General features: G+C 35.6%; 1 protein-coding gene across 21 annotated transcripts in view; it reads right to left on the bottom strand.

The window, feature by feature from the left end:
* Positions 1–27,521, bottom strand: part of PICALM (phosphatidylinositol binding clathrin assembly protein) — a 104,722-nt gene that overhangs the window by 15,246 nt on the left and 61,955 nt on the right. For 3 of the 21 annotated variants that reach the window (XM_030794684.1, XM_030794694.1, XM_030794688.1), the window contains exons 10-20: positions 27,341–27,464; positions 26,949–27,085; positions 23,465–23,568; positions 16,900–17,049; positions 10,649–10,756; positions 8,969–9,100; positions 8,842–8,872; positions 7,936–8,035; positions 4,914–4,937; positions 3,473–3,532; positions 1,545–1,649 (exon numbers count right to left, since the gene is read on the bottom strand). In XM_030794684.1, the coding sequence (XP_030650544.1) occupies positions 1,545–1,649; positions 3,473–3,532; positions 4,914–4,937; positions 7,936–8,035; positions 8,842–8,872; positions 8,969–9,100; positions 10,649–10,756; positions 16,900–17,049; positions 23,465–23,568; positions 26,949–27,085; positions 27,341–27,464 (1,075 nt within the window). The remainder of the gene's footprint in view (positions 1–1,544; positions 1,650–3,472; positions 3,533–4,913; positions 4,938–7,935; positions 8,036–8,841; positions 8,873–8,968; positions 9,101–10,648; positions 10,757–16,899; positions 17,050–23,464; positions 23,569–26,948; positions 27,086–27,340; positions 27,465–27,521) is intronic. The other 18 variants (XM_030794685.1, XM_030794695.1, XM_030794687.1 and 15 more) reach the window with 11 other exon arrangements.

Raw genomic sequence — 27,521 nt, 5'->3', positions numbered from 1 at the left:
TAAATGTATTAATTGCAAACAAAATGAATTTTACCCCTTAATCAGAACTAAATTCACTACCCACTCTCAGCCAAATAGAGATATCAATTTATTAAGAGATGCATTATTCAAAACGGCTGAAAAATGAAAGGATTTCCTAGGCTTCACTAGTCTATGAAATACAGTCCACTATTTCACTTTCTGTGGTTTCAGTTACCTGAAGTGAACCGTGGTCTGAAAATAGGTAAGTAGAGGATATTAAGATAGTTCAAGAGAAAGACGGAGAGGGAGAGAGCAAGCATGTCCGTGAGCAAGAGCACACATTAACAAAACTTTTATTACAGTATACTGTTGCTGTTCTATTATTCATTATTATTAATCTCTTACTGTACTTAATTTATAAGTTAACCTTTATCAGAGGTATGTATGTATAGCATATATATGGTTCAGTACTATCCCATTTTCAGGCATCCACTGTGGGTCTTGGAACATATCCCCCAAAGAAAAGAGGGGACTACTGTGCACAGACTAGATTCAAATTGAATCAAATAAACTAATTTTGGCAATGTAAGACCGTATGCTTTGGCAAATGTAATATATATGCATTCAAGTGGAAGGGGAATAACAAGTCCACTAACCAAGTGCTCATTCACGTTTTCAAATAAGCATTAAACACATAACCAATCAGTTAGCATTAGCAACCATTTAAGAAAAGGAGGGGTGTTCTAACAATTGCATATAATTAACTACTTCTAGATGTCAAACAGTATGAGCAGAGCCGCAGACACAGAAGGATAAACCATCCTATCACTTCACAAGAGCCTCATCCCAGAGTATGCCACCAGAGAAGTGAATAACAAAGGAATTCCCTATCTCTTCTAACCATAAAGGGTAAAACCTTTAAAAAAAAAAATTCTTCTAATGCAACAATAATGGGATAAAACAGTGTGTATTTATGGTGTATTTTCAGGAACTGGGAGAAAAAAAGCCTTAGAAACACGTGAAGAGGAAAGTCTCTGGATTAAACAATCTAGTTTAGCATGACATTTCAAGCTTTTTGACTCCTTTTTTTGGTTTTTGAAAACAAACAATCCTCAGTGGCAGAAAGTTATCTAACGAAAAAATAATATTCAAAACTTTTTGGAGAGTTGCCAAGAGTTTCACAAGCATCTCAAGGGCAACACACCCTGCTGTAGCATCATTCTAGCTATTAGCCAAGGAACTAAAGCTCTGAATTAATGGTTTTGAGGGTTCACAAAGGATAGTATACCAGAATCATGAAGAGCAAGTAGGCTCCTTAATCTCAGAAAAATCATTCTTTGGATCCACCAACTATAAGTTACCAAGAATTTTCTGTCTTTAGTATTTGCTATCTACTTATCCTTTCCCTCCAAATAATCAATATTCCTAAAGCTCTTATATAAGAAAGATATGAAGCACGCAATATCCATAATGAAGGGAGAAAGTGCTAGTAATTTGTTTCTCAAGTCGTACAAAACGGTTTTATAGTATCATATTCCTTCCAAATCAAGCACATTACCACAGTTACATGTAGTGTGTAATACCTGTGCTCCTGATACAGGGCCAAAGGGGTTTGGTGGTCTCATGACAGGCTGGCTGTATATTAAGGTTGGTTGTGTCATTACAGGGACACTTCCCATTTGTGGAGGCTAAAAAAGAGAAAAATATCAAGTTAAAAGATATTGACTCCCATGTTCCTTATTGTGACTAAGTAAATAACAATGACAACAGGGATGACAGGTCCTAGTACCTTTGCTTGACTCAAAGGGTAACTTCCTCTGAATATAAGTAAGACTAACAGCTACAAACTTTCGAGAGTATTTTTTTTTCTTTTGGTACGTAAAGTCTTTAACATGCTCATTTTTATAATGTAGTAACAAACCCTAACTTTTTCTATTCAATGAGTTGCAAAATTTAAACTTTATTGTAGTACAACAGATAAAATGATTTAGACTAAGAGCTTCCAAATTTATCAGGTTTAGACATCAAGAAAACTTAAGACTCTGTCTTCGCTGCTACGATATTTCAAAGTAAATTGCCTTTGTATAACAAATCAAGTACTTTTGCCATTATGCAAGTGATCACAAGTGAAGACAGTTGATTCTCTCAATAAGCCTGCTCTAGTTCTTCCATTTTATGTCATATAAGAATCAAGAACGAGCTTAAATTACACACCAGAGGTTAACTCTTTCTTGAGTAACTGAAAATAGAATCTCAACCAAATATGTTTCTTTAAAAATTACCACTACAGGGTATAAAATTAACCTAGTAAGTGACAATACCTAGTGTAAAAATAATGCACATACAGACTACTGTTTTGGTTAAAATGCAATGCTCTAAAATCTTTCCTTTCAAGAAGTTCTATTTATTGTTTCAAGTAGACTACTATTTGCATTTAGAGCTTCATTTTAAGTTTACGGCCTGAGTTTCTCAGCAGACTTTTTTTTTTTTTTTTTTTTTTTTTGAGATGGAGTCTTGCTCTGTTGCCCAGACTGGAGTGCAGTGGCATGATCTCAACTCACTGTGACCTCTGCCTCCTGGGTTCAAGTGATTCTCCTGCCTCAGCCTCCCGAGTAGCTGGAATTACAGGTGTGCACCACCATACCCGGCTAATTTTTGTATTTTTAGTAGAGATGGAGTTTCACCATATTGGTCAGGCTGGTCTTGAACTCCCAACCTCAGGTGAGCCACCCACCTTGGCCTCCCAAAGTGCTGGGATTACAGGCATAAGCCACCACACCCAGCCTCAGCACACATTTTAATGCAATGACTGCGAAAAAAGGCTGTGAAACTTCTCCACATGTATAAAAGGAGTTACCTCCATATCATATATATAAAGAAGTAACATAGCAGGCACAGTAGCAATACCAAGGGACATGGTACTGCCTTCTACCAGGAACAGTTCCTCAAATACATACCAGTGGGTTGAAGCTACTAGCACCATTTCTTATTTAAGTGAGTCTCTATATACTAAGAGTTGGGAAAGTAAGGGCAATCTAAAATGCACATTGTGGCATTTTGAAAGGTTAAAAGACTGTTTTTGTACTGTAATAATCACTGTCATAGGAAAATTTCTCTAGCCTTTATCAGACTAAATTTACCTCTATACAATTCAAGTGTTAATCCCTCCCATGCCCTACAATATTAGGTTATAAGACCTCACTAGTATTTAATACATGGTCACAGCAACAAAGGCTTATAATTAACATTAATGTTTGAAATATAAAAGGCCCAGCAAAGTTATGAGGAGAAAAATAAACCAAGTAATACTATGAACATTAATGCATAAGATCTCTTGTATAATGATTATTCTAGACATACTTATGAAACCAATGCTATAGTTCTACTGCCTTAGGCACTAGGGCTAGGGGTATGAGGAGCACTAAATTCTTTTTTAGGTTAAATTGTAACAAAAACATGTTACATATGAATCAATATTTTTTCCAAAAGCTGTACCTAGGAAAATACTTACAATTCCATATCCTATCATGCCTGTTGGTGTAGTAGCAGGATAGGCCATTACAGGGGGTGCCTAACATAGTGAAAGGAAAAATAAACAAGAAAGTATAACTCATGTGTGTCAACTGAGTTCAAGGAATTAGTAGCTGCAGTTCCACTAAAAAGAATTGCTAAGACAGCTGTAAGTGACACTTGTGATCATTAAGAACTGTCGATTAATAGTGAAAAAAAGTGTTCTGAAATTAGCAGAAAAGCAGACTTATCAGAAGGAAAAATATACCACTTAAACTTAGATACAGCAGTGATCTAAGATTTCATCATGCTTGTAACAGCTTTAAAAATCTTTAGATTTAAAAAAGTATCTTAAATAGTTCTAAATAGTTCTAAAATTTAAAGCCTATCACTATCATAAAAAAATGTCTACCCAGAAAAAGTATTATTGAATGTTTTCTTACTTAGGTACCTGATTGCTTTAGCATTCAAAGAAAAAAATGTAAAGATCTCAAATCAATCAATAACCTGATCTTCCAAAAAGTTAGTTTCTAAGGATCTTACTCACTCTTTTCAAAAAACTCCAAAGGTTTCAAACTACTATTGAGTATAACTATTTCTATGAACCACAGTTCTTTATATAGAGTATGTATGTTAGCTTTCTAATTTATTCCAAAAATTATTTAAGAGGAACAATCAATTAGGTCAGTTTATGCTTTCATGTTTAAAAGAACCATTTACCACTACGATGTTTAAGTTCCCCTCTTCCTACTACTTTGATTATCTGTAAACATACAATTTGATAACAGAATCATTTTAGATACAGTTGCTGTCTTAACAACATTTCCTGTGTGTGTTTCTCATAATGAAAACTGAAACTGAATAAAGGTGAAAGACCAATAACACTGCTAAAACATAAAATAACTGAAATTATATGGCAATTTGAACATACGCATGGAGAAATTAAATGAAATATAACTTAAAAAAAATAACACTAAAGTGAATAGTTATAAGTTTAGTATTTGGGTGAGCGTGTAGGGCTTATTGGTCTCTCCCTACTTAAAACCAAGATCTGCAAGAGCAGTAGACAAACTGCCAAGAAGAGCAGAAGCCTGTAAGATTTCATGCAGTTGTTATTTTAAACATTACCACAATCAACATTTCCCTTCATTCAGAAGTCATCAAGGGCATAGTGGCAGCACAGATACACACACAGACACCCAGCCATCTGGCAGCAAATGGCGGAATATTAAGCAAGAAAAAAAAATCAATATTTCCCATGCCACCATCAGAATCAATTCTGCAACACATCCATGAAATCAGTAGATGTTAGGAAGAATTTGTGGCACATTGAAAATCTGAATGTGAAAACAAGTAATAGCTGAAAGGTTATGAGATTCTGCTACAGCAGTGGTTAATAGCATGCCAATTTATTGCAAAAGGGCTCATTTTTGGTCACTTACGTATTGTGGAAAATGCATGCCATTCTGTTTTTCCCAGGGAGAACAATTACATAATGCAATAACACTGGATTAGAACAAGTACTTACACAACAGAAAATACACAGAGAGCATTTTAGTTCACATGTACATTCACTAACTACCTAAAATCCCTTGTATTTCCAGTATCTAATGAAAGAACATCTATACTAAAACACTATCAAGGTTGACAAGGGAATTGTAGTCTTTGGCCTCATTTCTTTATATAAAAAATAGTTTATTGATTACAAGTATCATTAAAACATCAATTCTATCAACAGTGTCAATAGTGCAAAATTCTGGGCATCGCATAAACAGGGTTGCATCAGATGTCTACCACAGAAAAAAAACCAGCACTAATTAAACGAATTTGTAGTATAATATATATTTTAATAAAATTCCAATGAATTTGTGTTAAAAAAACACTGAAAAACCTTGACAGTGTTTAAGAATTAATAAAAAGGTTAGAAATGTAAAGAAATGTCAAAAGCAGCAGTTTATCTTAAGTAGTGAATCATATTATCAGCCCCAAACATTAGCCATTAAAAAGAAAACTCCATAAAATACATACAAATATTGTAGCCAAATCCTTAGGAGATGATATACATTGCCATATATAACACAGCAAGATAAAGACTGTTATCAACTTAAGTACAAATTCTACATGACTAAATACCTATTACATTTTAGCAGTCAGTCTTAAGTGCTATGAACTCCTAATATTTCATATAGATTAATACTGACTTAATATAAGAAAATATTCATTATATTTTAATAGCAGCATTGGTATTTATATCATTCCTCATACATCATCAATGTCGTAATTCACACGAGACCATAAAATCCACTACTCTAAACTCCTACCATACCCTGGTCGGTGAGGTGTGTTATAGTGGGAAGAAGACTGGATTCAGAGTCAAAGAGATGGATTTCAACTTAAATCTGCTTTTCAACTGCTTTGCACTTACGGAAAAAAAAAATCTTTAAAAGTGGGATGATACATGCTCCAATTCCCTCAAGAGAGCAACACTTACAGGTTTAAGATTGTGTATTTGTGTTTATAAAAATCTAAACTACTTAATGCAAAGTTTTAAAATCAGTGATGATAGGCTGGGCGTGGTAGCTCAGGCCTGTAATCCCAGCACTCTGGGAGGCCGAGGCGGGTGGATCACTTGAGGTCAGGAGCTCAAGACCAGCCTGGCCAACATGATGAAACCTAGTCTCTACTAAAAATTAAAAGATTAGCTGGGCGTGGTGGTGGGCACCTGTAATCCCAGCTACTCGGGAGGCCGAGGCAGGAGAATCACTTGAACCTGGGAGGCAGAGGTTGCAGTGAGCTGGGGTCGCACCACTGCAATCTAGCCTGGGCAAAAGAGCAAGACTCCGTCTCAAAAAAAAAAAAAAAAACAAAATAATAAAATTAGTGATGGCAATGAACACTGTCGGAAAGAAAACAAAAACAACAAAAAAAACACTGCCTTAAAAAGGTAGCTAAATCTCAATATTACTTTCCATTTATGAAGTCTTCAGCTATATAATAAAATGCACAAATTTTTACAAACATACTATTTTTAGCTCAGTCCTACTAATTTTAACATATCATTAACCCATGGAAAACAGGGCAGTGCTCTGGAAGTGGCTATAAGGACAATAGCAGCCTCTAACAGTAATAGGACAGCTGTTAGTAATGTGTAGCCCATGTAATCAAAACACAGCTACTAGCCTACTGTCTGGAGAATGAATGCTTCAAACTTTTCCACAAGGAGTTTTCTTTGACTGATGAAAATTTGTTGGTTGGTAAGATAGAAACTGGCCAAGGACAGAATAGCCACAAAGCTATTCTGGGTCTACCATACCTTAATTAAAACATACTAAAACCTCTTCATTATCAGATGCTAATTATTTAATTAGAGAATACAGTTAATCCCCATTATTCATGGATTCCACATTTGCAAATTCACCTACCTGATAAACTTTGTGACACCAAAAATCAACACTCCTGGTGCTTTCAAGGCCATTCATGCTCATTTGCAGAGTGGCAAAAATTTGACTCATCCAATACAGTTCACCTCCAGCTGAGATGGAACAAAGGACACTCTGCCTTGGTTCAGCTCTCATACCAGACCAGAGGATAGAGAAGGAGGATGGGGAGTCCATCATACTGCAAGAAACTCTGACTCTGGGGCCAGCTGGACAGGGCTAAAATTCCAACTCTGGCACCAGTTAGTGCAATAGCCTTAAGCGAGTTACTTAACACTTCTGAACTTTATTTCCTCTTTTGTAAAATAAAGAAAACAGAATATACTAGAATGAGGTTTTCTAAAAGGATCGTCTATGTGACATATACATATATGTATATATTTCCCCTAGCAAGGGTTCAGCGTACACTAATTCAGTGTTTGGGGTGACGTTAAGTACTTAACTGCCATAAATAATGAGTATCAACTGTGTAAGTTATATGACATATATATAATTGTCAAACATACTGTCATATATATAAATTATGTGACAAAACCCAAGCAAGTATAGTTTCTTTACCAATAATGAAATCAGAAGACTTTGTATTTTAGAAAAATAAATAAAAAATTTGAGGTCAGTAATATGTTCTATAGTTAGGCTGCCTAGGTTCTAAAAATTCAACTCATCATTTAAGATCTCTGTAATCCTGAGCACATTGCTTAATAACTCTGTGCCTCCACTTCCTCATCTGTAAAATGGGGATAATAATAGTTACTAACACATTAATAGGAGGATTATCAAAAATAAAACATTATTATTTATTGGAATGATGTCTGGCACAAAGTAACCCTTAAATACATGTTAGCCACTAAAATGTATCTGGTTGTATATAGGCAACCAGCTTCCTTTGAAAGAAATACAAATTACTTATACTTCTAAACTCAGTAACAATCTTTCTATTTATGTCTATCACTTTAAAAACATTTTCATGTTACATATTTAACTAAATTATTCAAGTGTTAGTCTATCAGGAGCTTTTTCAACTCACCATTGTTGCAGCATTCCAAGCGGTTGTTGGTGCAACCTTTGGTTGCCAGTTAGATCCTCCAGTTAACTTCTTTTCACCTGGCTGACTCCAATTTACATCACTTTAAATAAACATAAGTGAGAATATTAATTGTCTCTAATTATAAAGTTTCCTTAGCTATATACTTATATTGAACAGAGTAAGATAGAGACTTGAGGCTGGGCGTGGTGGCTCACACCTGTAATCCCAGCAATTTAGGAGGCCAAGGTGGGCAAATCACTTGAGGTCAGGAGTTCAAGATCAGCCTGAGCAACATGGCGAAACCCCATCTCTACTAAAAATACAAAAATTAGGCATGCATGGTGGCCCGTGCCTGTAATCCCAGCTACTAGGGAGGCTGAGGCAGGAGAATTACCTGAACCCAGGCAGTGGAGGTTGCAGGGAGCCAAGATAGCACCACTGCACTCCAGCCTGGGCAACAGAGCGAGACTCCATTAAAAAAAAAAAAAGGCCAGATGCAGTCGCTCAGGCCTGTAATCTCAGCACTTTGGGAGGCCAAGGTGGGCGGATCACGAGGTCAGGAGATTGAGACCAACCTGGCTAACACGGTGAAACCCCGTCTCTACTAAAAATACAAAAAAATTAGCCAGGCATGGTGGTGGGTGCCTGTAAGTCCCAGCTACTTGAGAGGCTGGGGCAGGAGAATGGCGTGAATCCAGGAGGTGGAGCTTGCAGTGGGCCGAGATTACGCCATTGCACTCCAGCCTGAGCAACAGAGCAAGACTCCGTGTCAAAAAAAAAAAAAAATGCAGACTTGACATCTCTATACATATTTTTGACACGAAAGCCACATCAACCCTCTAAACAATACAGGGAGAAAACGCTAAATAACACATGGAGAAAACAACGTGTATATTAAACACTCACTTCTTAGTGGTTCCATTTCCGATGCCAAGATCTAGGAAAGGAGAAAAACAAAAAAGCATTTTATAACACGAGACTCAGTTTAATAAAACAACATAAAAGAAGATTAAAGTATCCAAAGACTACTTACTGCCCACAAGGTTGGCTAAAGATGAATCCAAGTCATCAGATACTAACTTGTTAGGCGGGAGTTTGGCAACAGGAAGGCTCTGGTTCTGAGAGGCCACTGTTGGTTTGAGAAGTCCACCTAGTTCATCAAAGCCTTAAAGTTACAAACAGACGAAATAGAATTTGTAAGGAACTTTATGATGCTATGGTTTTCTAAAGGAAGTCTTTGCCTTTTCTCCTTGTTTATTCACTGGAAAAGTTACCCAAAAAATAGACATTAGCAAATGTCTTTAAATGGAAAATGAAGAAATTCACCACTTCATAGTGAACTGACTGAGAAGGCTGTATTTGCTTTGACAGAAATCATCTCTTATCTCATGACAAAATTACATTAGGGTTAAAGGGGATAAGAGAGAAGTATTATAAAAGGGAAAAAAACAAATGTAATTCTCCTGCTAGCCCAGCAAAATTTTCTGAAGACTCACTTATATCTAAAGCAATATAGGTTAAAAAATAGCTCTCTGGAACTTTGAAAAAAGTTCCTTTTACATTAAGAAATAAGATTTTATAGACCTTTTTTTTAAAAGCAGATAATGTAAAAGTGAACTATATCTAAGAAACTGCTAAATACTGTAATTGTATAAGCTCATCTAGTAAACGAGAACAATTCTTAAAAATGAAAATAAAATTCTTTAAGTTTTTCTCACCAAATTATAGAAAATAAAAGAAAATCCAATCAAACAAACCCTCTATGGGACTCAATAGTATGATCTAGGAATATTACAGTTTGAAAAAGGAAGTCACCAAAGATGATAGTTCACAACAATGATTGGTCTCTCCACTTTCCCAGGCAAGATAAACTAAAACCTAATGCAGCAAAAAAATATTATCATAAACCTACTAGTGCACAGAAAAAAATAAATTCTTAGTCCATACATAGTCTTTATAGGCTTGCTTCTTAGTTTTTGAAGGATAACTAATTATATGTTATAAAATTAAGAACATCTCAATTTATTCTCTCTAAATGGCTAAAAGTTAATTACTAACCAAAATCAAAGGCCATCCGATGGTAAGAACAGAATTATGGGTGTCAAAGTTTTATAGGCCTTCAAATTAACAAGGTATTAATGAAAACACAAAGTGGAAACCTGGTTCTACAGATCTATAAGAAAGTTCCTTTAAGACAAATGACCCATAATAAGAATCATTCATAAAACAATAAAAAGCTCCTGTACCCACAGGCCTGATTATTTAATACATTCTAATTGTTTATACATAGACTATTTGAACAAGTCAAGGTACCACAAGTTGTATTATTGTAGTTTACAAACATAGCCAATTTCATACATTAAGAGACAATACAGTTATTATTCATTTCAGTAAAGGTAAAAATTGTATGCCTAAAAAGGCACAACATCTACACATAGTCACAAGCAACTTAGCATTCTACAGAGCTAAATCTCTTTTTCTCTCTTTTGCTCTAGGACTAACAACATCTTCCCAAAGCCTAAATTGGCACCAATAAAAGAATAATGACTAAACAGCTCCCTGAAGTTCTTATCTAGTGCTTGGTGGGATGGGGACAATTTCTTTGGCTACCCCAATTTAATATACCTAAACATTTTAAAAGCAGCATTACTTTTCCTCACACAGAATCTAAATTAGGACATTATAATATTTTTAATAAAATTTTTTTCCTTACCCCCAGAATCTACAATAACATTTGTAGATTTATTTCCAAACACAGATTCAAAGTCAACATTAAGGCCAGCTGAAGGGTGTGGCTGTGCAACTGGAGAAGGAGCGAATCCTGAGTAAACCAAACGGAAAAAAGCTCAATTATTTAATAACTCTACATTTACGACTATTTAATAATGATGACAATAGAATGGAAAATGCACTAAATTCCCCAAACAAAAACAAAGCCAATCCTTCAAGCAAAATGTTTTTTATATCACATTTTTTGCAATGATGGTGTTTTCCCTAACAAAATCATCCTACTGACAAAATTAACAAACGAGCAACTCACACTGAACTGAAAATACACTTCATTACAGAAATCTTTGCTTATCTTTTACCTTAATTTTATATGCGGATAATCTTCAAAAAACTAAACACATCTAAAATTACAAGATTTTGCATGAAGCAAAGCATATATGCAATGTAAGGGATCAGTTGAGAATGCAGTAAGAATTCTGTGGTGCTTTAAAAAACAAGTATGAAACTTCTCAGTATCCCCAAGATAAAAGTTTTCTCCCTCCCACCTACCCATTTTCCATATTTCTCTCCATCCTTCCTTCAACAGTTAATCAAAAGTGAAATAGCTTAAGTTCAGTGATGGGATTCTGAATGTTGCAACTCACTAATCCTTATGTCCACCTGTATCCATGTGCTTTTAAAACATCAGAGAAAAAAGATATGCCACTTTCAACTCTTAACCACCCTCTAACTTCAACTTAGTACTTGCAACAGTGGGGATGACAAGCACAAACTCAAGCATACTAATTAAGGTGACTCTAGTCTTGAAACACAAAACCATTAACAGACCTTATTCTTTCTTGCCTGCGTTACACTAATGCTAGTGGTATTACACAGACAATAAGCTCATATCTTTAAGATCAGCCTACACAGAGTCAACAAATATAAGATTTCCAATTATGTGAGGTTATATGTGAGTAAGGTTCTGAATGTCTAAGGGCTGAAAAGAATTAAAATCACCTAAAAATATTAGGTCTGTCATGTGATTTGGAGAACTTTCAATCATTGAGTATATCCAAATAAATATCAACCTCGCAAGGATCACAAAGAAGAAATTATTTCACCTTGTGGAATGTTATAAGGCTCCTAAGGTCTCTTCCTTTTCTAAATTCTACTAAATCAGAATATAAAAAACCAAAGAAACAAACAAAACCCACCTATATTAGAAGGTTAACAACTACACCATCAGGGAGAAGTTAAACTTTTGGTGTCCTAAACTTAGGATCCCTTTCTTCCCCTCCTCTATTCGGGTCAGAATCTCACTTTGAATTCTTAACGTATAACACCAGGACATAAAGAAGCACAGTGATGTCATGTTGTACTAGAGACTGATCTCAAAGAAAACTGTAAAAAGTAGGACAAGATTTGGTGAGATGTCCAAGAAGGTCCTCAAAGACAGAAACAACAATTTATTATTAGCAAAGAACCATACAAGCTGATTCACACTAATGACACTACTTTAAAGTAGCATTTTACACATCCTATAATGACTATTCTGTAGCGCACACATTTTTAGAGAATGTACCAGTTTGATCTCGGTCCATAATCACGTAACCCTTAAACTACTATTAACTCAAAGACATTGGTCATACAATGAGAACACAAAACACTATCAAAATACGAAATAATTTAGTATATAAATCTTCTGACTATTCAAAAGGATCTGAGAATCCTAGACTTACCAATTTAATAATATTTTTAAGTGTGCAAGATGTTTAAGAATTATGCCATCAGCTTCCTGGTTGTTCTCTCAACTCTTTACATAAAAAGCGAATGTATCTACTCAAGAAAAAAATCTATCATGCTTAATTATGTGTCCATGCTATCCTCAGAGTGTAAGTAGTACAGATAATGTTCTTTAAATCATTCTGGTAACAATCTTGGCTACTGATGTCACTAACTTTTAGATTATATATGGAACAACTATTTAAAATTAGGCCAATATATCAAATTCCTATTTTCTCCTGCTACTTTGCCTCAGCTTTCTAGAATATGATTGATATAAGAGATTACGACATAATTACCTAAAAGTATAAAAGGTTAGAAACACTATAAAGTAACCCAGAACTTGTATCTCAAGTTTTAAAATCCTCTATAGACAGAGGAAAAAAGTAAAAAAAAAGTAAAAAAATAAAAATTAAAAACCAAAAAAAAAAAAAATTGCAATAGCTAATCAGCTATTAATATTTGCTTAAAGTCACACAGTTATCAGGGAAGCAAGCAGTTTATTTCCAAAGTTCCAAAGTAACAATCTTTTAAGTAATTACTGCATGCCTGAAACACATACACCAACAAGGTTAGAGTTTTACATCATAATTTCTTTTTTTTTTTTTTTTTTTTCCTTGAGACGGAGTCTCGCTCTGTCGCCCAGGCTGGAGTGCAGTGGCGCAATCTCGGCTCACTGCAAGCTCCGCCTCCCGGGTTCACGCCATTCTCCTGCCTCAGCCTCTCCGAGTAGCTGGGACTACAGGCGCCCGCCACCACGCCCAGCTAATTTTTTTGTATTTTTTAGTAGAGACGAGGTTTCACCGTGGTCTTGATCTCCTGACCTCGTGATCCGCCCGCCTCGGCCTCCCAAAGTGCTGGGATTACAAGTGTGAGCCACCGCACCCGGCCTACATCATAATTTCAATGCACATCATCGACTTTTTGTGAAACTATCAGGACTGCCAACTCTTAATTTTTAAAAGTTATTTAAAACAAAAAGACCCAGCTAGTATCACTATTCTAAAAGAGAAAGTTTACAGAAATATACACACACACATACACGCGTGTGCACATGCTAAAAAGAGCAGGCGCTGAGCTCTGAGTTAAGGTTAACTTTATATCATTACATTGTCCTGCTTACTCTTCCATTTCACCAAGGCCCACTGAAAACTTTCTCACAAACGAGCACCAACCCACAGTTTATCATTTAGAAACCACTGGCCTGCAGGGTAAATCTCAAGAGGACAATAATAAGTTAACTGAAAAGTACAAGATCCACAAGCTTTGGGGACAGAAAGGCATTCCAAACACCTTTTACAAAATTTGGTTGGATTGTTAATTGATTTTGGTGGTAGTTTCACAATAAATTAGGACTCATACTTTTTTGTCAAAGTAACTACTACCATTTATTAAACCCTACTAAACACTATGCAAGGGCTTTATAAACAGGGTATTATTTAAACCTCACATAAACCCTATGACAGTTATTATTATCCCTGTTTTACAGATGAGGAAACAAAGAGAGATTACATAATGTACCCAAGGTCAAAGATTTAATAAGCATCAGAACCAAGACTCGAACCCCCATTTGTTTGATTCTAGAATCTATTAGGGTTTTCAGTTTAATCCCAAGTATTTCACCTTACATAAAATAGTAAGTAGAAAAAGAAATTTTTTACTATTGCTATAATTATTATTAAAAACAAGTCAAATTTTATGAACTTCTTGAGCTTTTCATTGCTAATATTAGACCAAAAAAAGTGAATAATCCTTGGCAATTTTAAAATCTAAAAGCAATAAAGAAAAAAAATCAATGTTTAAGATTTTAGCTGATGACTACATAATAATTTAGGTAAGAAGTACATTCTAATTATGATGTGGTCCACATATACAAAAATTTTAAATTCTTTAAATTTTTTGAGAGATGGAGTCTTGCATGTTGCCCAGGCTGGCCTCAAACTCCTGGCCTCAAGACATCCTCCTGCCTCAGCTTCTAATTAGCTGGAATTATGGGTACCAGCTACTGTACTCAGCTCCCAAGATGGTTTTTAGTAGTAGTCATTTTCATACTTTTATATACCTAGCAAAGTGTATGTAAACTTCATGACAATCCTGCAAGACACTATTATCCCAACTTGCATATCCTTAAAAAGGTTAAATACTTGCTTAAAGTCAAGTTCATGAAGCAGAACTAGAATTCAAACCGAAGTTCACTAAGCTCCAAGCATATACCATCAAATGCCCTAATAAATTCCATTTTAAAATACATTTAGTCCCGTCCAATTCTTGTGATCAAGAGCCTCAATTCTTTAGTTGTGTCAAACATTCTTTTTAATGCCAACTTAACTACAGTAATAACTACTATGCACACAGAAACTGTCAGCTGGACTTTGAGGTTTTATTGCTACCACACTGGCCTTGAATATATGTGGAAAGACATAGATAATACAAAACTTCAGATTCCATAAACTTGTAATATTAAAACGTTTTTATGCTTCTGAAACTTTAAGGTCTTGAGTAAAGTAAGATGATGATAAGCATCTATTCATAAAACCAAGTGTTTAATTAAGGCAAATGAAGTTAGGCAAAAACTAGTGTGTTCTCTGAAAGCAAGTAAGTATATTTTTTCTTACCAAGTTTATAAAAACTCATTTTAAGAAAAAAAAATCCTTCCTGCATAAATAAGTTGTAAAGATACTGTTATCTAGCTCCAAATGAGCTGGCTACAGTAGAAGAAACAAGGCACATAAAGGTAGTATTAGGATAAACTTAAGTGACACAAAAAATTCTGACAAGGCATACAAGGCAGGAAGGCAGGAAAGGAGTAAGGAAAGGCAGAAAAAGAGGGGAAGAGGGAAGGAAAGAATCAGGGAAGCAGCTACAGAGGCAGGCGAGGAATAAGAGGAAGAAGAGAAAGAAAAAAGAGAAGAGGAGGAACAGTTATGAATGGGATGGGTAATTAAGAAGAACAAAAAATGGGGGAGCCCAAGCACTTGGCATTCTTCAAATTACATCTTACCAAAAAAAGAACTTAAGGCTCCATGAAGTATTAAAAAAACATATTCTGTTTGCATAAATTAAAAAGAAAAACCCAACACTGTATCTCATTAGAAAAGAAATATTAGGCAGTTGGCTTTTTAGCCAACACTATCCTGTCCTCTAATGTGTGGTTTTACAGCTAAGAAAGAAAGCCTAGACACTTTCACAGACACTCACATATGCAGCATAGTTAAGACCACAACTCTCCTTTACGTACAATTCAGTGTTCTTGAAGCTTCAATGAGGACAAGCTACCTATTACACTGATCATTGTATCAGATAAACGTCTTCCCTCTGTCGAGGTCAGAGGCTGTCTAGATACATAGCTATTCTGATTTTTCTGGATTGTTCTTAATCCCATAGAGTAAGGGTTGGCAACTTTGCATCAAAATGACATGAAGGAATTACTGCAATGAATTATCACACTTTGGATATGTATGTGTTTTAAGTTATTAGACTAGTCATATTTTTAGAACACCTGACTTGGAACTTTGTCTAATCTTCTTCTACTAACTTGCTTTCTAGTTAATTCTTCCTTCTCTTCCTTCCTCTCCCTCATATATATCTAACAGAATATTTAGAATGTGGTGACATGATTTGTTGAGGGTATACTGATGACTTTCTGCATGCTGTTTTAATCAAATATTTAAATTCACATCACCGTAAGCTGTTTCTCTGAACTGAACAAAAGAAATTTCATCATCTTTGGGGCTGGGGGGGAGCAGGGTTAGCATCTTTTTCAGCAGAATTCAAAAACATATATTTCAGCTTCAGTATATACTTTAAAACTTACTATTCCCTATATAACCTCAGTGTGAAATTCTGCCTTTTTATACTGTAATTACAGGATATCCAAGTCAAGTTTCGTTTCTGCTTTACTATTTAAAATGAAACACATACTTCCTACTTTTATCTCCATACTATCAATAAAGTGAAATCCTTCAGAATGGGATAAAAGATATGCATAGATTTCGGACAATATAAAACTGTGACGTGCAACAGTTAAAAGAGAAATAAAATATTGAAGATAGCTGCTAAGAGTGATGAACCACTCTCTCTCCCAAGCACAAAGAGAAAAATATAATCACATATAAACATGTAAGTTTAAGAGATGTTACTTTTCAACCAGTTCTCCAAACTAAAACAGGAAGCTGCATGTGATACTAGACAGCTAGAGTGCTGCACTATAACACGACAGAGAACCAAACACTAAAAAAAAAAAAAAAAAAGTTCAACATCAAGAGAAATTTTCCTAAAAGTTTGTATAAATAAAATTGGGATACTAGTGTCAACTTAAAAACCTCACTACATTATTGCTGGTTAGTTTTAGAATTTGATATTAAAATCTGAAGTAATTATTGTAGTGCTTTTAAAGTAATTCATGGACACGTAAAATATAGTTAGGCAGTATAAACATTGATTGGAAAAAAAGGTTAAATGGTACTTTACCAACAAACATTTCATGAGTAGGTGTCCTAGTAGTAAAAGTGGATACATCTGAAGAAATGGAAAGGTGAACATCACCACTACTTTTTGTGAGGAAAGGATTTAAGCTTGGAATGGCATCATCAACAGCATCTACAGTAGCAGAGAAAGGATCTGTGCGGTCCAAATGTATTACAGCAAAATGAAGAAAGGAAGTAAATAAATTAGTATTGTAATTAGTCAAAAGATGCAAAGTGAAAAGTAGTAACTATATTATTGTTTATTAACCTTAAATATCTAAATTATCAAAAACAAAAAATACCTAATTATCAAGATAGAAGAATTGCATTTAACATATTTTTAAATGAATCCTTAGAAAAAATCATTTTATTTGTTAACACCAGAAAGCCAACAGTCAGACAGTTAAAAAAGAGAATAATAACCAAGATGTTTCTATAAAGAGCCACCCATCCTGCACCAATCTTCCCTGTCCTAGGTGAGTGTGTTGGTTGTGGTGGTATAGCTGTGTTTACTTGAATAGTTGATATCGACAATTGGGATGTGTGTCGTGAGTAAGCTTTCAAAGAAAAAAAGAGGGTAATGACACATTAGGGCTAAGAAGTTGTTTTTGGCACGTGCAGATAATTCTGGCATAGACGCAAAATAAAAAATAAAGATGATGAAAAACATCTAAGGATGGGGGGAAAGAATTTTAGATAATTAAGAACAGAGATGAAAGAATGTCCACTTAATAGACTGGGAACAGCTCTGAATGTCTATCTAAGAGCTTTAGTCTTTAAATGATTTGCTAAAGGAACAACGAAAGTGTTGTTTGCCTACTAGAATGACATAAATATGTACTACATCAAATCCTTTATCTAAAGTTATTCTAGAGTCAGATAATTATTATACTGATACCTTATTCAAAATAATTATCATTCTAATGACTGAAATCTATTTTTCCTTACTTCTCAAGATTTAAAGAGTTAACTAAATGGGGAAAGAAAAAATAAAAAGCAAAAATAGTATCATAATTTTTTCTTTGTAACATAATTAAAAATAAGAGGATACTCCTGTAATTCTAAACAGTAGAATCTTCTTGTCTGTTCTAGTTTAGTTCTTGACCTTCGCTGAAATATACTGTGGTATCTTCATAGTACTAGGTACTCTATTTTACGCTTAAGATTGTATGATTGAACATTTAGAAGGCAACAGTGGCCTAAGGACCAGCTCATTTACTATGATATAGGCACACTTCCTTTAAAGTCAAAAAATTCAAGGCAAGCATTCTACAAGCTCAAATACAACTGTTTGAAAAAGGAAAAAAAAAATCAAGAAAATACTCAGGTTATGATTTTAAAAGTAACACATCTTTTTAATACAACTTTTTCTGTAGTAAGAACTTTTCTATAATAGTATTCTTATGGAACATCAATTCACACTGAAAAAAAAAAGTCCTACAAATCTATCAAAATATGCTGATTATGCCACTCAAACTCGAAATCTTTCCCATCATTCCACCCCCAATAAATGGAACACTGGGAAAAAAGAATCAGAAAACAGTAATTCAGAAATAAAAAGTAGAAAATAGTTACAAGAAGTTGCAGGGGGATGCGGTGGGTTTTTTTGTTTTGTTCTTTCTGAGAGTGGGTCTTGCTCTGTTGCCCAGGCAGACTGCAGTGGTACAATCATAGCTCACTGTAGCCTCAAACTCCTGGGCTCAAGTGATCCTCCCACCGTAGCCTCCCGAGTAGCTGAGACTACAGGCGCGTGCCACCATGCCTGGCTAATTTAATTTTTGTAGAGATGCTACGGTACCAATGCTAGTCTTGAACCCCTGCCTGGACTCAAGCGATCCTCCTGCCTTGGCCTCCCAAAGTGCTGGGATTACAGGCATGAGCCACCAAGGACATTGGTTTTTAGTACTAAAAATATATACATATTTTTAGCTAATATATATACTGATGGCCACTCTAGCTTCTTCTTGCATAAGAAAGGAGTTGCATTAAGCTTAAAGTTGGCCAGTTAGACTGAAAGTTCTGGGTTTTTTTTTTTTTTTTTTTTTTTTTGAGACAGAGTCTCGCTGTGTCATCTACGATGGAGGGCAATGGCGTGATCTCAACTCATTGCAACCTCCGCCTCCTGGGTTCAAGCAATTCTCCTGCCTCAGCCTCCCGAGTAGCTGGGATTACAGGCGCGTGCCACCATGCTCAGATCATTTTTCTATTTTTAGTAGAGACGGGGTTTCACCATGTTGGCCAGGCTGGCCTTGAACTCCTGACCTCAGGTGATCCACCCACCTTGGCCTCCCTAAAGTGCTGGCATTACAGGCATGAGCCACCACACACGGCCGAATGCTCTGTTTTTAAATACATGATGTTAACAGCTGCATAGAGTTTTAAAAGTACATTATATTTTGTCAGACAAGTAAGTAAAATATCTCTGTTCTTCATGCAAAAAAAAGCCATGAAATAAGTCATTTTTTAAAGACACATTATTTCTGTAACAGATCCATTGGTTTATGAGAAAACACACGTTCAGGAAAGGTTACCAGTTATCCGCTGTTCTACTGACAGATATGTTTTATCTAGCACCTAATTTCAATCACTTCCTATTATGTGAAACACCTCAGAGAAGAATATTCAGAAATATGTGCAAATGCATTCATAATTATATCAATCAGATAAGGAAAACCAGTTCCTAATCTACTTGACAAAACACTACAGGTAATCTACAAGATGTTAATCTATTAATGGACATTATACTATAATAATAAAAACTAATTCATTAAGGTATAATAATAATGCTCCAGCTATTTCAAGTTAACCTATTAAACTGGCAATTCGAAATCCCTTAAAGTTTTTTTCTTTTTTTAAGATAAGAGTCTTGCTCTGTTGCCCAGGTTGGAATGCAATGGCATAATCATAGCTTACTGCAGCCTCGACCCTTCGGTGCTCAAGCACTCCCCCCACTTTAGCCTTCTGAGTAGCTGGGACCACAGGTGTATGGCACTATGCCTGGCTAATTTTCTGATTTTTTTGTAGAGGCAAGGTCTTGCCATGTTGCCCAGGCTAGTCTCTAACTCCTGGGCTCAAATAATCTGCCTGCCTCAGCTCCCAAACTGCTGGGATTACAAGTGTGAGCCACTGCACCCAGTCTAAAATTTTTAAATATAGTTTTGTCCATTTTTTTTCATTATTCATTCAAGTTTAATTTTTTCGTTTTTTTGAGACAGAGGTTTGCTCCATCGCCCAGGCTGGAATGCAGGGGCATGATCTTGGCTCACTGCAACCTCTGCCTCTCAGGTTCAAGTGACTCTCGTGCCTCAGCTTCCCAAGTAGCTGGGATTACAGATGCACACCACTACACCCAGCTAATTTTTATATTTTTTGTAGAGAGAGGGTATCACCATGTTGGCCAGGCTGGTCTCAAATTCCTGACCTCAAGTGATCCACCCCCTCAACCTCCCAAAGTGCTGGGATTACAGGTGTGAGCTACCTCACACCTGGCCCAAAAGTGTAATTTTATGCTACACTAGAGTCATTAAAAAAAATCCAAAAAAAGTTAAAACAAGGACTAAAATTGCACCACAGTCATATTATCGCCTTTAAGTCCTAAACAACTGATACCTACATTCACACACAGTAAACTGATTTGTTTTTTAAACATGGTAGAGACAAGGTCTTGCTATGTTGCCCAGGCTGGTCTCAAACTCCTGGGCTCATGCAATCCTCCTGCCTTGGTCTCCTAAAGTATTGCAATTACAGGTATGAGCCACCACACCTGCCCAGATAATCAAATTTTTTTCAAGTGTTTTGTGTTTCATGCCAGCTAAAAGTAAAGCAAATTAAACTTCAGAATGGATAATTCTACGACACCTAAACTCTGAAATCTTGCTTCAAATACTCAACAGTGTACCAAACTGATAATATTGACTATTTTTAGATATAAAAATTCAACGTTTGCTATCATCCAAAATTTTCAGGGTGATGAAAACCTAGGTCTTCTCAGATATTAGTATTCAATACCAACTGCTTTACACTCCACAACATTTCTTGAAAAAGTCAAAGCTCATTAATAATACAGCGAGGCCAACAAGAGAGCTTGTGTTCTCTCATTTTCATTCTACCAAAAGGTGGAATCTTAAATGTCTTTCATATATACATATAAACTTTTCTTTCCTTTATCTTATCACTAATCTATGACTAGGAATGCACATCATTTCTGTGGTGTTTATAAGAACTAAATTGAATACCATGTTTGTTATTGGCATTCATTTTTAGCTAATAAAAGCCAGTAAAAGAACAGTACAAGATTTGGGGATTATGAAAAAAATCATACCTTTGCTTTGTCATATACTATAAGAGCAGCATCATATGTCAAATGTTACATATTTAAGTGTTCAAGTAAATAGTTCACTTCAAAATACCTTAAGCATTTAATGTTATGATCTAAGCTTCTCATACGTGAGATTTCTTTTCTTTTCTTTTGAGACAAGAGTCTCACTCTGTCTCCCAGGCTAGAGTGTGGTGGCACAAATCTCGGCTCACTGCAATCTCCACTTCCCGGGTTCAAGTGATTCTCATGCCTCGGCCTCCCGAAAAGCTGGGATTACGGATGTGCACCACCACACCTGGCTAATTTTTGTATTTTTAGTAGAGACAGGGTTTTGCCATGTTGGCGAGGCTGGTCTGGAACTCCTGTCCTCGTGTGATCTGCCCGCCTTGGCTTCCCAAAGTACTGGGACTACAGGTGTATGCCATCGCACCTGGCCTTATATGAGATTTATTTCAGTCTAACTTTAAGTTAGTTTAGTCTAACTTTAATTTTAAAAATGAAAAAAAGTATCAATCTGATTGTCCTGGATATGAGTACTGACTTGAATTAGAACATTCTTGGCTTAAAATACTCTTCAGTATCGTGCAGAAGTCAAAACCTTGTTGATCACCAACTCAGAAGCCAAATATCCTTATATGAAAATCAAGACAGGATTTAATTCTGATTAAATTATAGGACTTAATATGGGGGAAATTTGTACAGAAACAGCATACAAAGCAAAATAACCGAAAATAGAAAAGTAAAACATGATTAAATGTATTCCAATATATCGCAGTCTGTCACAGAGACTTTGATGGAATATTGTCTTCTAACAGGACACAGAACAATTCTTACAGACTGAAATTACTTAGAATTGTTCTCCCACAGTAATAGTCTATCTGCTTTCATATGTGACTTTAACAATTTCAAGTAGAAACTTCAACTTGTCATTTTTAGTCGTACATGGTGTCCAGACAAAACAGGAATTGCAGTTCAGCTTCTTTGAAATGTTTAATATATTTTTATTTGGCCTTCTATAAAATTTTTAGTCTATTTAGAAAAACAACTCAGCCTTAGTTTTAAAAAGACTACTACATTTTTTTAAAAAAGGAAATAAGTTGAAACTGCTTAAATGGTCATGTTAATTCTACTAACCTTTTCCAAAGCAATTCACAATAAGACAGAAAATAATTAAGAATCCAAAAATCAGAACATACCATTAGGATATTAAGAAACTCCTTTCTTAATCTTAATTTACTATCTGTAGTTCATTCTGAAATAATTCTAAAATACTTAACTTTAAACTATAAATATCTTGTCATTTTTAGGAATTACTCGCAGATCTTAAGATTTAGCTAAATTAAACTAGCCTTCAAAGTCAATTAGTTTTTTAAATCAAGTTCAGGCTCACAAAATTAGCCTGAAATCTAGTGTTTTAGGGTTTTACTATCTGCTCTGTGCCCCACCTTATTCAACAAACATTTACAAACTACTTGTCAGAACAAAATATTTTAAAACCTGCCTTCACAGAGCTTACTTTCTAGGATATAGTTCCTTCAAAAAAATAATTTAAAATGTTCTTAAATTCAAATCATTAAAATAAAATGAAAAAAGCTTTGTTTATATACTGTAAAAACTCATTAGAATAATTAATTAATCTTGCTATGACAGATAAGCCTATCACTTCAGAACTGCTTAAGGGCAGCAAACATTCCTATTGGTACAAGGGGAAAATTCTTTGACTAGCAAAATCTTTCAGGTCTTAATTAAAAAAACATTTAAAACATTTATGTCTTGACCATAAAGCTGGTCAAGACAATTATGGTCACAACATAGTTCCTGTGTGATAATACCATCTGAGTTTTATTAGAACTATATTATATACTTAACACAAAAATAAGTTATTTCCCCAAAAGTTAAAAAACCAAAAATCTACACCAAAATCAAAATAACCACTATGCATTTTCTGGTTATGGAATAAAAATTCAACATTAAAAGAAAAATCTCATACTTAAAAATACACTTGGTCCTTCCTCTTACATTTAGTTTTATCTTTATTAAATGTCATTTCATAATTTAAGTGAACATAAATTCCTAAATTATTTATAATAAATGAACATACCTTCAAGGGATAAAACTGCTTCATTGCCATTTTAATACTTATCAAGTTCTCATGTATTAAGTGTAATAAAAAACTACAAATAAGTAAAACACCACAGAATGAGGAGGAGAGATGCATGTAACATCTAAAATAGAATTCATCAATGCTTACCTCCCCATGTACTTGCTACCTGAGAAGCAGTTGACATAGGATGTACAGATGGGTGAAAAGTTGGCTGCTGCAAATCAAGCAGATCATTGGGCAGCTTTGATGTGCTAGAAAGATATTTTGGAAACGTGTTTTATTTAACAGAAAAACTTTGCTACTTCAGTGTCACCTTCTCCACCCACCGCAGATAAAAACATTAAAAACAAGGGAGAAAAGTCTCATTAATATAAATCTCAAAAGAGGAACAGTTTCTTCATATAACAGCATATTTCTAAGGAGGCTTGGAAAAATAATCTAATATCATATCTTAAGTTTATACAGGATTCAAAGAACAGTAGCTCTTCTGAAAAGGATGAGTGTCTTCCCCTGGAAAAAACTAATTTCCTTATTAAAATGAACCTAAACAACAAGATTCTAAAATACAAAATATCATAGCAATTTTAATATTTTTAATAAAACTCTTTTCTTACTTTTAATATTCACAGAACTTGAATCGCATTTGCAATACACTACAAAGTAAAATACTCATTAACCTCACTTCTAGTGCCTCAGTATCCAAACTATGTATCAATGATACAGGGAAAAAATTTTACATGCATTTATGAATAGAGCCACCCCATCACACAACACACTATTTACATGATATATTTCTTTCTTCTTTTTTTTGAGACAGAGTCTCGCTCTGTTGCCCAGGATGGAGTGCAGCAGCGTGATCTTGGCTCCCTGTAACCTCCGCCTCCCAGGTTCAAGTGATTCTCCTGCCTTAGCCTCCCAAGCAGCTGGGACTACAGGTGCACAGTATCGCATCTGGCTAATTTTTGTATTTTTAGTAGAGACAGGGTTTCATCATGTTGGCCAGGCTGGTCTCAAACTCTTGACCTCAGGTGATCCGCCTGCCTTGGCCTCCCAGAGTGCTGGGATTACAGGCGTGAGCCACTGAGCTCAGCCTCTTTTTTTGTTGTTTTGTTTTTTTTGAGACAAGAGTCTCACTCTGTTGTCCAGGCTGGAGTGCAGTGATGTAATCTTGGCTCAATGCAACCTCCACCTCCTGGGTTACAGCGATTCGCATGCCTTAGCCTCCCAAGTAGCTGAGATTACAGGCGCATGCCACCATGCTTGGCTAATTTTTGTCCTTTAGTAGAGACAGGGTTTCACCACACAGCCCAGGCTGGCCTCGAACTCCTGACCTCAGATGATCCACCCACCTGAGCCTCCCAAAGTGCTGGGATTACAGGCATGAGCCACCATGCCCAGCCGACTTCTATGTGATTTTAATGAACAACTCAAAACATAACCCCAGAGTGTCTAAGAATTCAAACACAGTACAGATAATTTTTTTAAGAGAAGGGGTCTGGAGGCTGGGTGTAGTGTGGCTCATGCCTGTAATCCCAGCACTTTGGAAGGCTGAGGCATGTGGACTGCTTGAGTTCAAAAGTTCAAGATCAGCTTGGGCAAAATGGCGAAAAAATACGAAAAATAGCTGGGCATTGTGGAGTGCGCCTGTAGTCCCAGCTACTCAGGAAGCTAAGGCAGAGGGAATGCTTGAGCCCAGGAGGTTGAGGCTGCAGTGAGCCATGACTGTGCCACCGCACTCCAGCCTGGGTGACAGAGTAAGACACTATCTCAAAAGAGAGAGAGAGAATGAGAGAGAGACAGACAATGAGACAAAGAGATGTTGCCCAGGCTAGCGCTGTATGGCTGGGCTCAGGCCTTCCTCCTGCCTCAACCTCCTGAGTAGCTGGGACAACAGGCACACGCCACCACACCCAGCTCCTAATGTTTAACTTATATATTCTCCAAAACAGAATGTTTTTCTTTTTAAATGGATATACAATAATTGTACATATTTATGGGATACATGTGATATTGTGATACATGCATACCATGTAATTATCAGGACATCTATCACACCTCAAACATTCATCATTTCTCTGTGTTGAGAACATTCTAAATCTTCTAGCTACTTTGATATAGATAATACAATTATTATTAATTAGTAATTCTACTGTGCTATCAGACACTAGAATTTATTCCTTCTGTGTTTTTATAAATAAGTTTTGAAGACATGTCTTTCAGATGTACAACAGTTGAGTAGATAGTAGATATAAATGCATTTAGTGCCTTGGGGAACATATAGAATATACAATAATAATTCTGTAAATGGGCTGTAAGATTTGCCCTTAATTACTATTAAAAAGGTGAATATTTTTAGTATGTGACATAAAACATAGTGAAATTAGTTCTTTATCCAATAATTTGTTTCAGCCTTGAACAGTGAACATTCTTTTCACTTATCTCTCCTAGGACAGACTTCTTCTCAAGATCTCCATGTTGAGAACTTGCCCCTTAATGGGGTCAATGTTACTTAACTGGGGATTAAAGAAGGTAGCATACATGAGCAAACAAATCATAAAGCTGAAAGAAAAAAAAAGAACTAAATTCAACAAACACCGACTAAGATTTTAGGAAGCAGGTAGCAACTGAGCATGCATACAGCAAGCAGTTCACGTAGTAAAACTTAAACTGAGCTATTAGACTCAGCTATTAGGACTCAGTAGGCAGGCAGATGAGCTTTTAACGATGAGTTAATAAACAGCAGCAATAAAGTGAAAGGAAAAAACTCACCACTCTCTATGGAACATTTAACATGTGCTAATAATGCACTGTGCTAAAACCTAGTCACGTGGGAGCATCTTAAAAACAAAAATTCTTGGGCCCCAAGCCCCACCTATTGAATCAGAACTCTAGGATTGGGACTCAGATATCTGTAGTTTAATAAACTCTCCAAATATTTCTGATGTTAAAGTTGAGAACCATAATCTCATTTGAAAACAAGGTTTCTCAAAAAAAGTTAAGAACTAACAGAGCCAGGATTCAAACCAGAATCTGACTTTTAAACTACTTTAAGCCACTCCGAGGTTCAGAAAATGCCAATTATTTTACTTTACCCGGCAATATTATATTTCCATGTTAAGTAGCTTAAATTAGACAACAAGATTATTAAAGTTAGTCTGGTAGGCTTCAATACCAAGAAACCTGGCAACTAAACTCTGTCATTGTGTTCCAGATTACAGAGTTTAAAACCAGGAAACAGATATGACAGATGTTTAATATCTAATGAGATGGTATTTTGAAATATATATCATACTCATATGTCAAAGAGCTATAAAGGGTCTTGAACCATTAGATGCCTCATAAATGTGTTTAATCATAATTTTTACACAATGAAAAGTTGGCCCAGAGATAACAGCTATATTCCTATTAGTATAAATCAGTGATTTAACTATCTTCCATTTCCTAAATACGTAAAATATAAACTCATCACTTTACCTTTAGGTATTATACCAATATTACCATTTATCGCCACCTCTTTGCGTGAATAGATTATAAAAGCATAAATAAAAGTAAACCTGAAAAGTTCTACAAAATTTCTATTAGAAGTCTTTGAACCTACATATTCAAAGGTAACCTTAACTTCTACTCCTACCTGTTAGAAGAACTAGGGGTAGAAAATATGTCAATGGCTGGTGCAGTCATTATCCCTCCTGCTGAGGTGGATACAGGAGAGGCTGCAGTTGTTAAAGAGGTATGAGGTTTCTTTGCAAGTTCTTTTAGGCGCTGTTCCTGTTAAGAAAGGGAACTACCATAAGGATTCCAGAAACCAGATTTCTTTGTATAGCCTCTGAAAAAAGCATTTTCTAATTTGTTCTGATAGCAGATATTCTGTTTTACCTAATTCTATGTCAGGACAAAAAGTTAGACTGAGTTTCAGCCCATTAGGTAGCTATACATTTAAGACTCTAAGGCTGTGCAGAGGCCCCATTTACCTAATGTACACCTGTACTCATTTTTCCAAATAAGGAGAATGCACAAACTTACCTTTAAAGCTTTCAAACGTGCCTGTTCTTCCTCTAATGCTGCCTGCTTTTCCCTTTCATCCACTTTGGTCAGAGATAGACCAGTGCTTGCCAGGGAAGAGACTGCATTGGAAAGTGTAGTTGCCCTAGGATAATTGAACAGAGATAATTTGGCTTTTTGCTAAACACTTCACATTACACCC

Source organism: Nomascus leucogenys, chromosome 15 (genome assembly GCF_006542625.1).
Source record: "Nomascus leucogenys isolate Asia chromosome 15, Asia_NLE_v1, whole genome shotgun sequence".
Classification (NCBI taxonomy): domain Eukaryota; kingdom Metazoa; phylum Chordata; class Mammalia; order Primates; family Hylobatidae; genus Nomascus; species Nomascus leucogenys.
The sequence above is the reverse complement of the archived record's forward strand: the minus strand, read 5'-3'. Positions and strand labels throughout refer to the sequence as shown.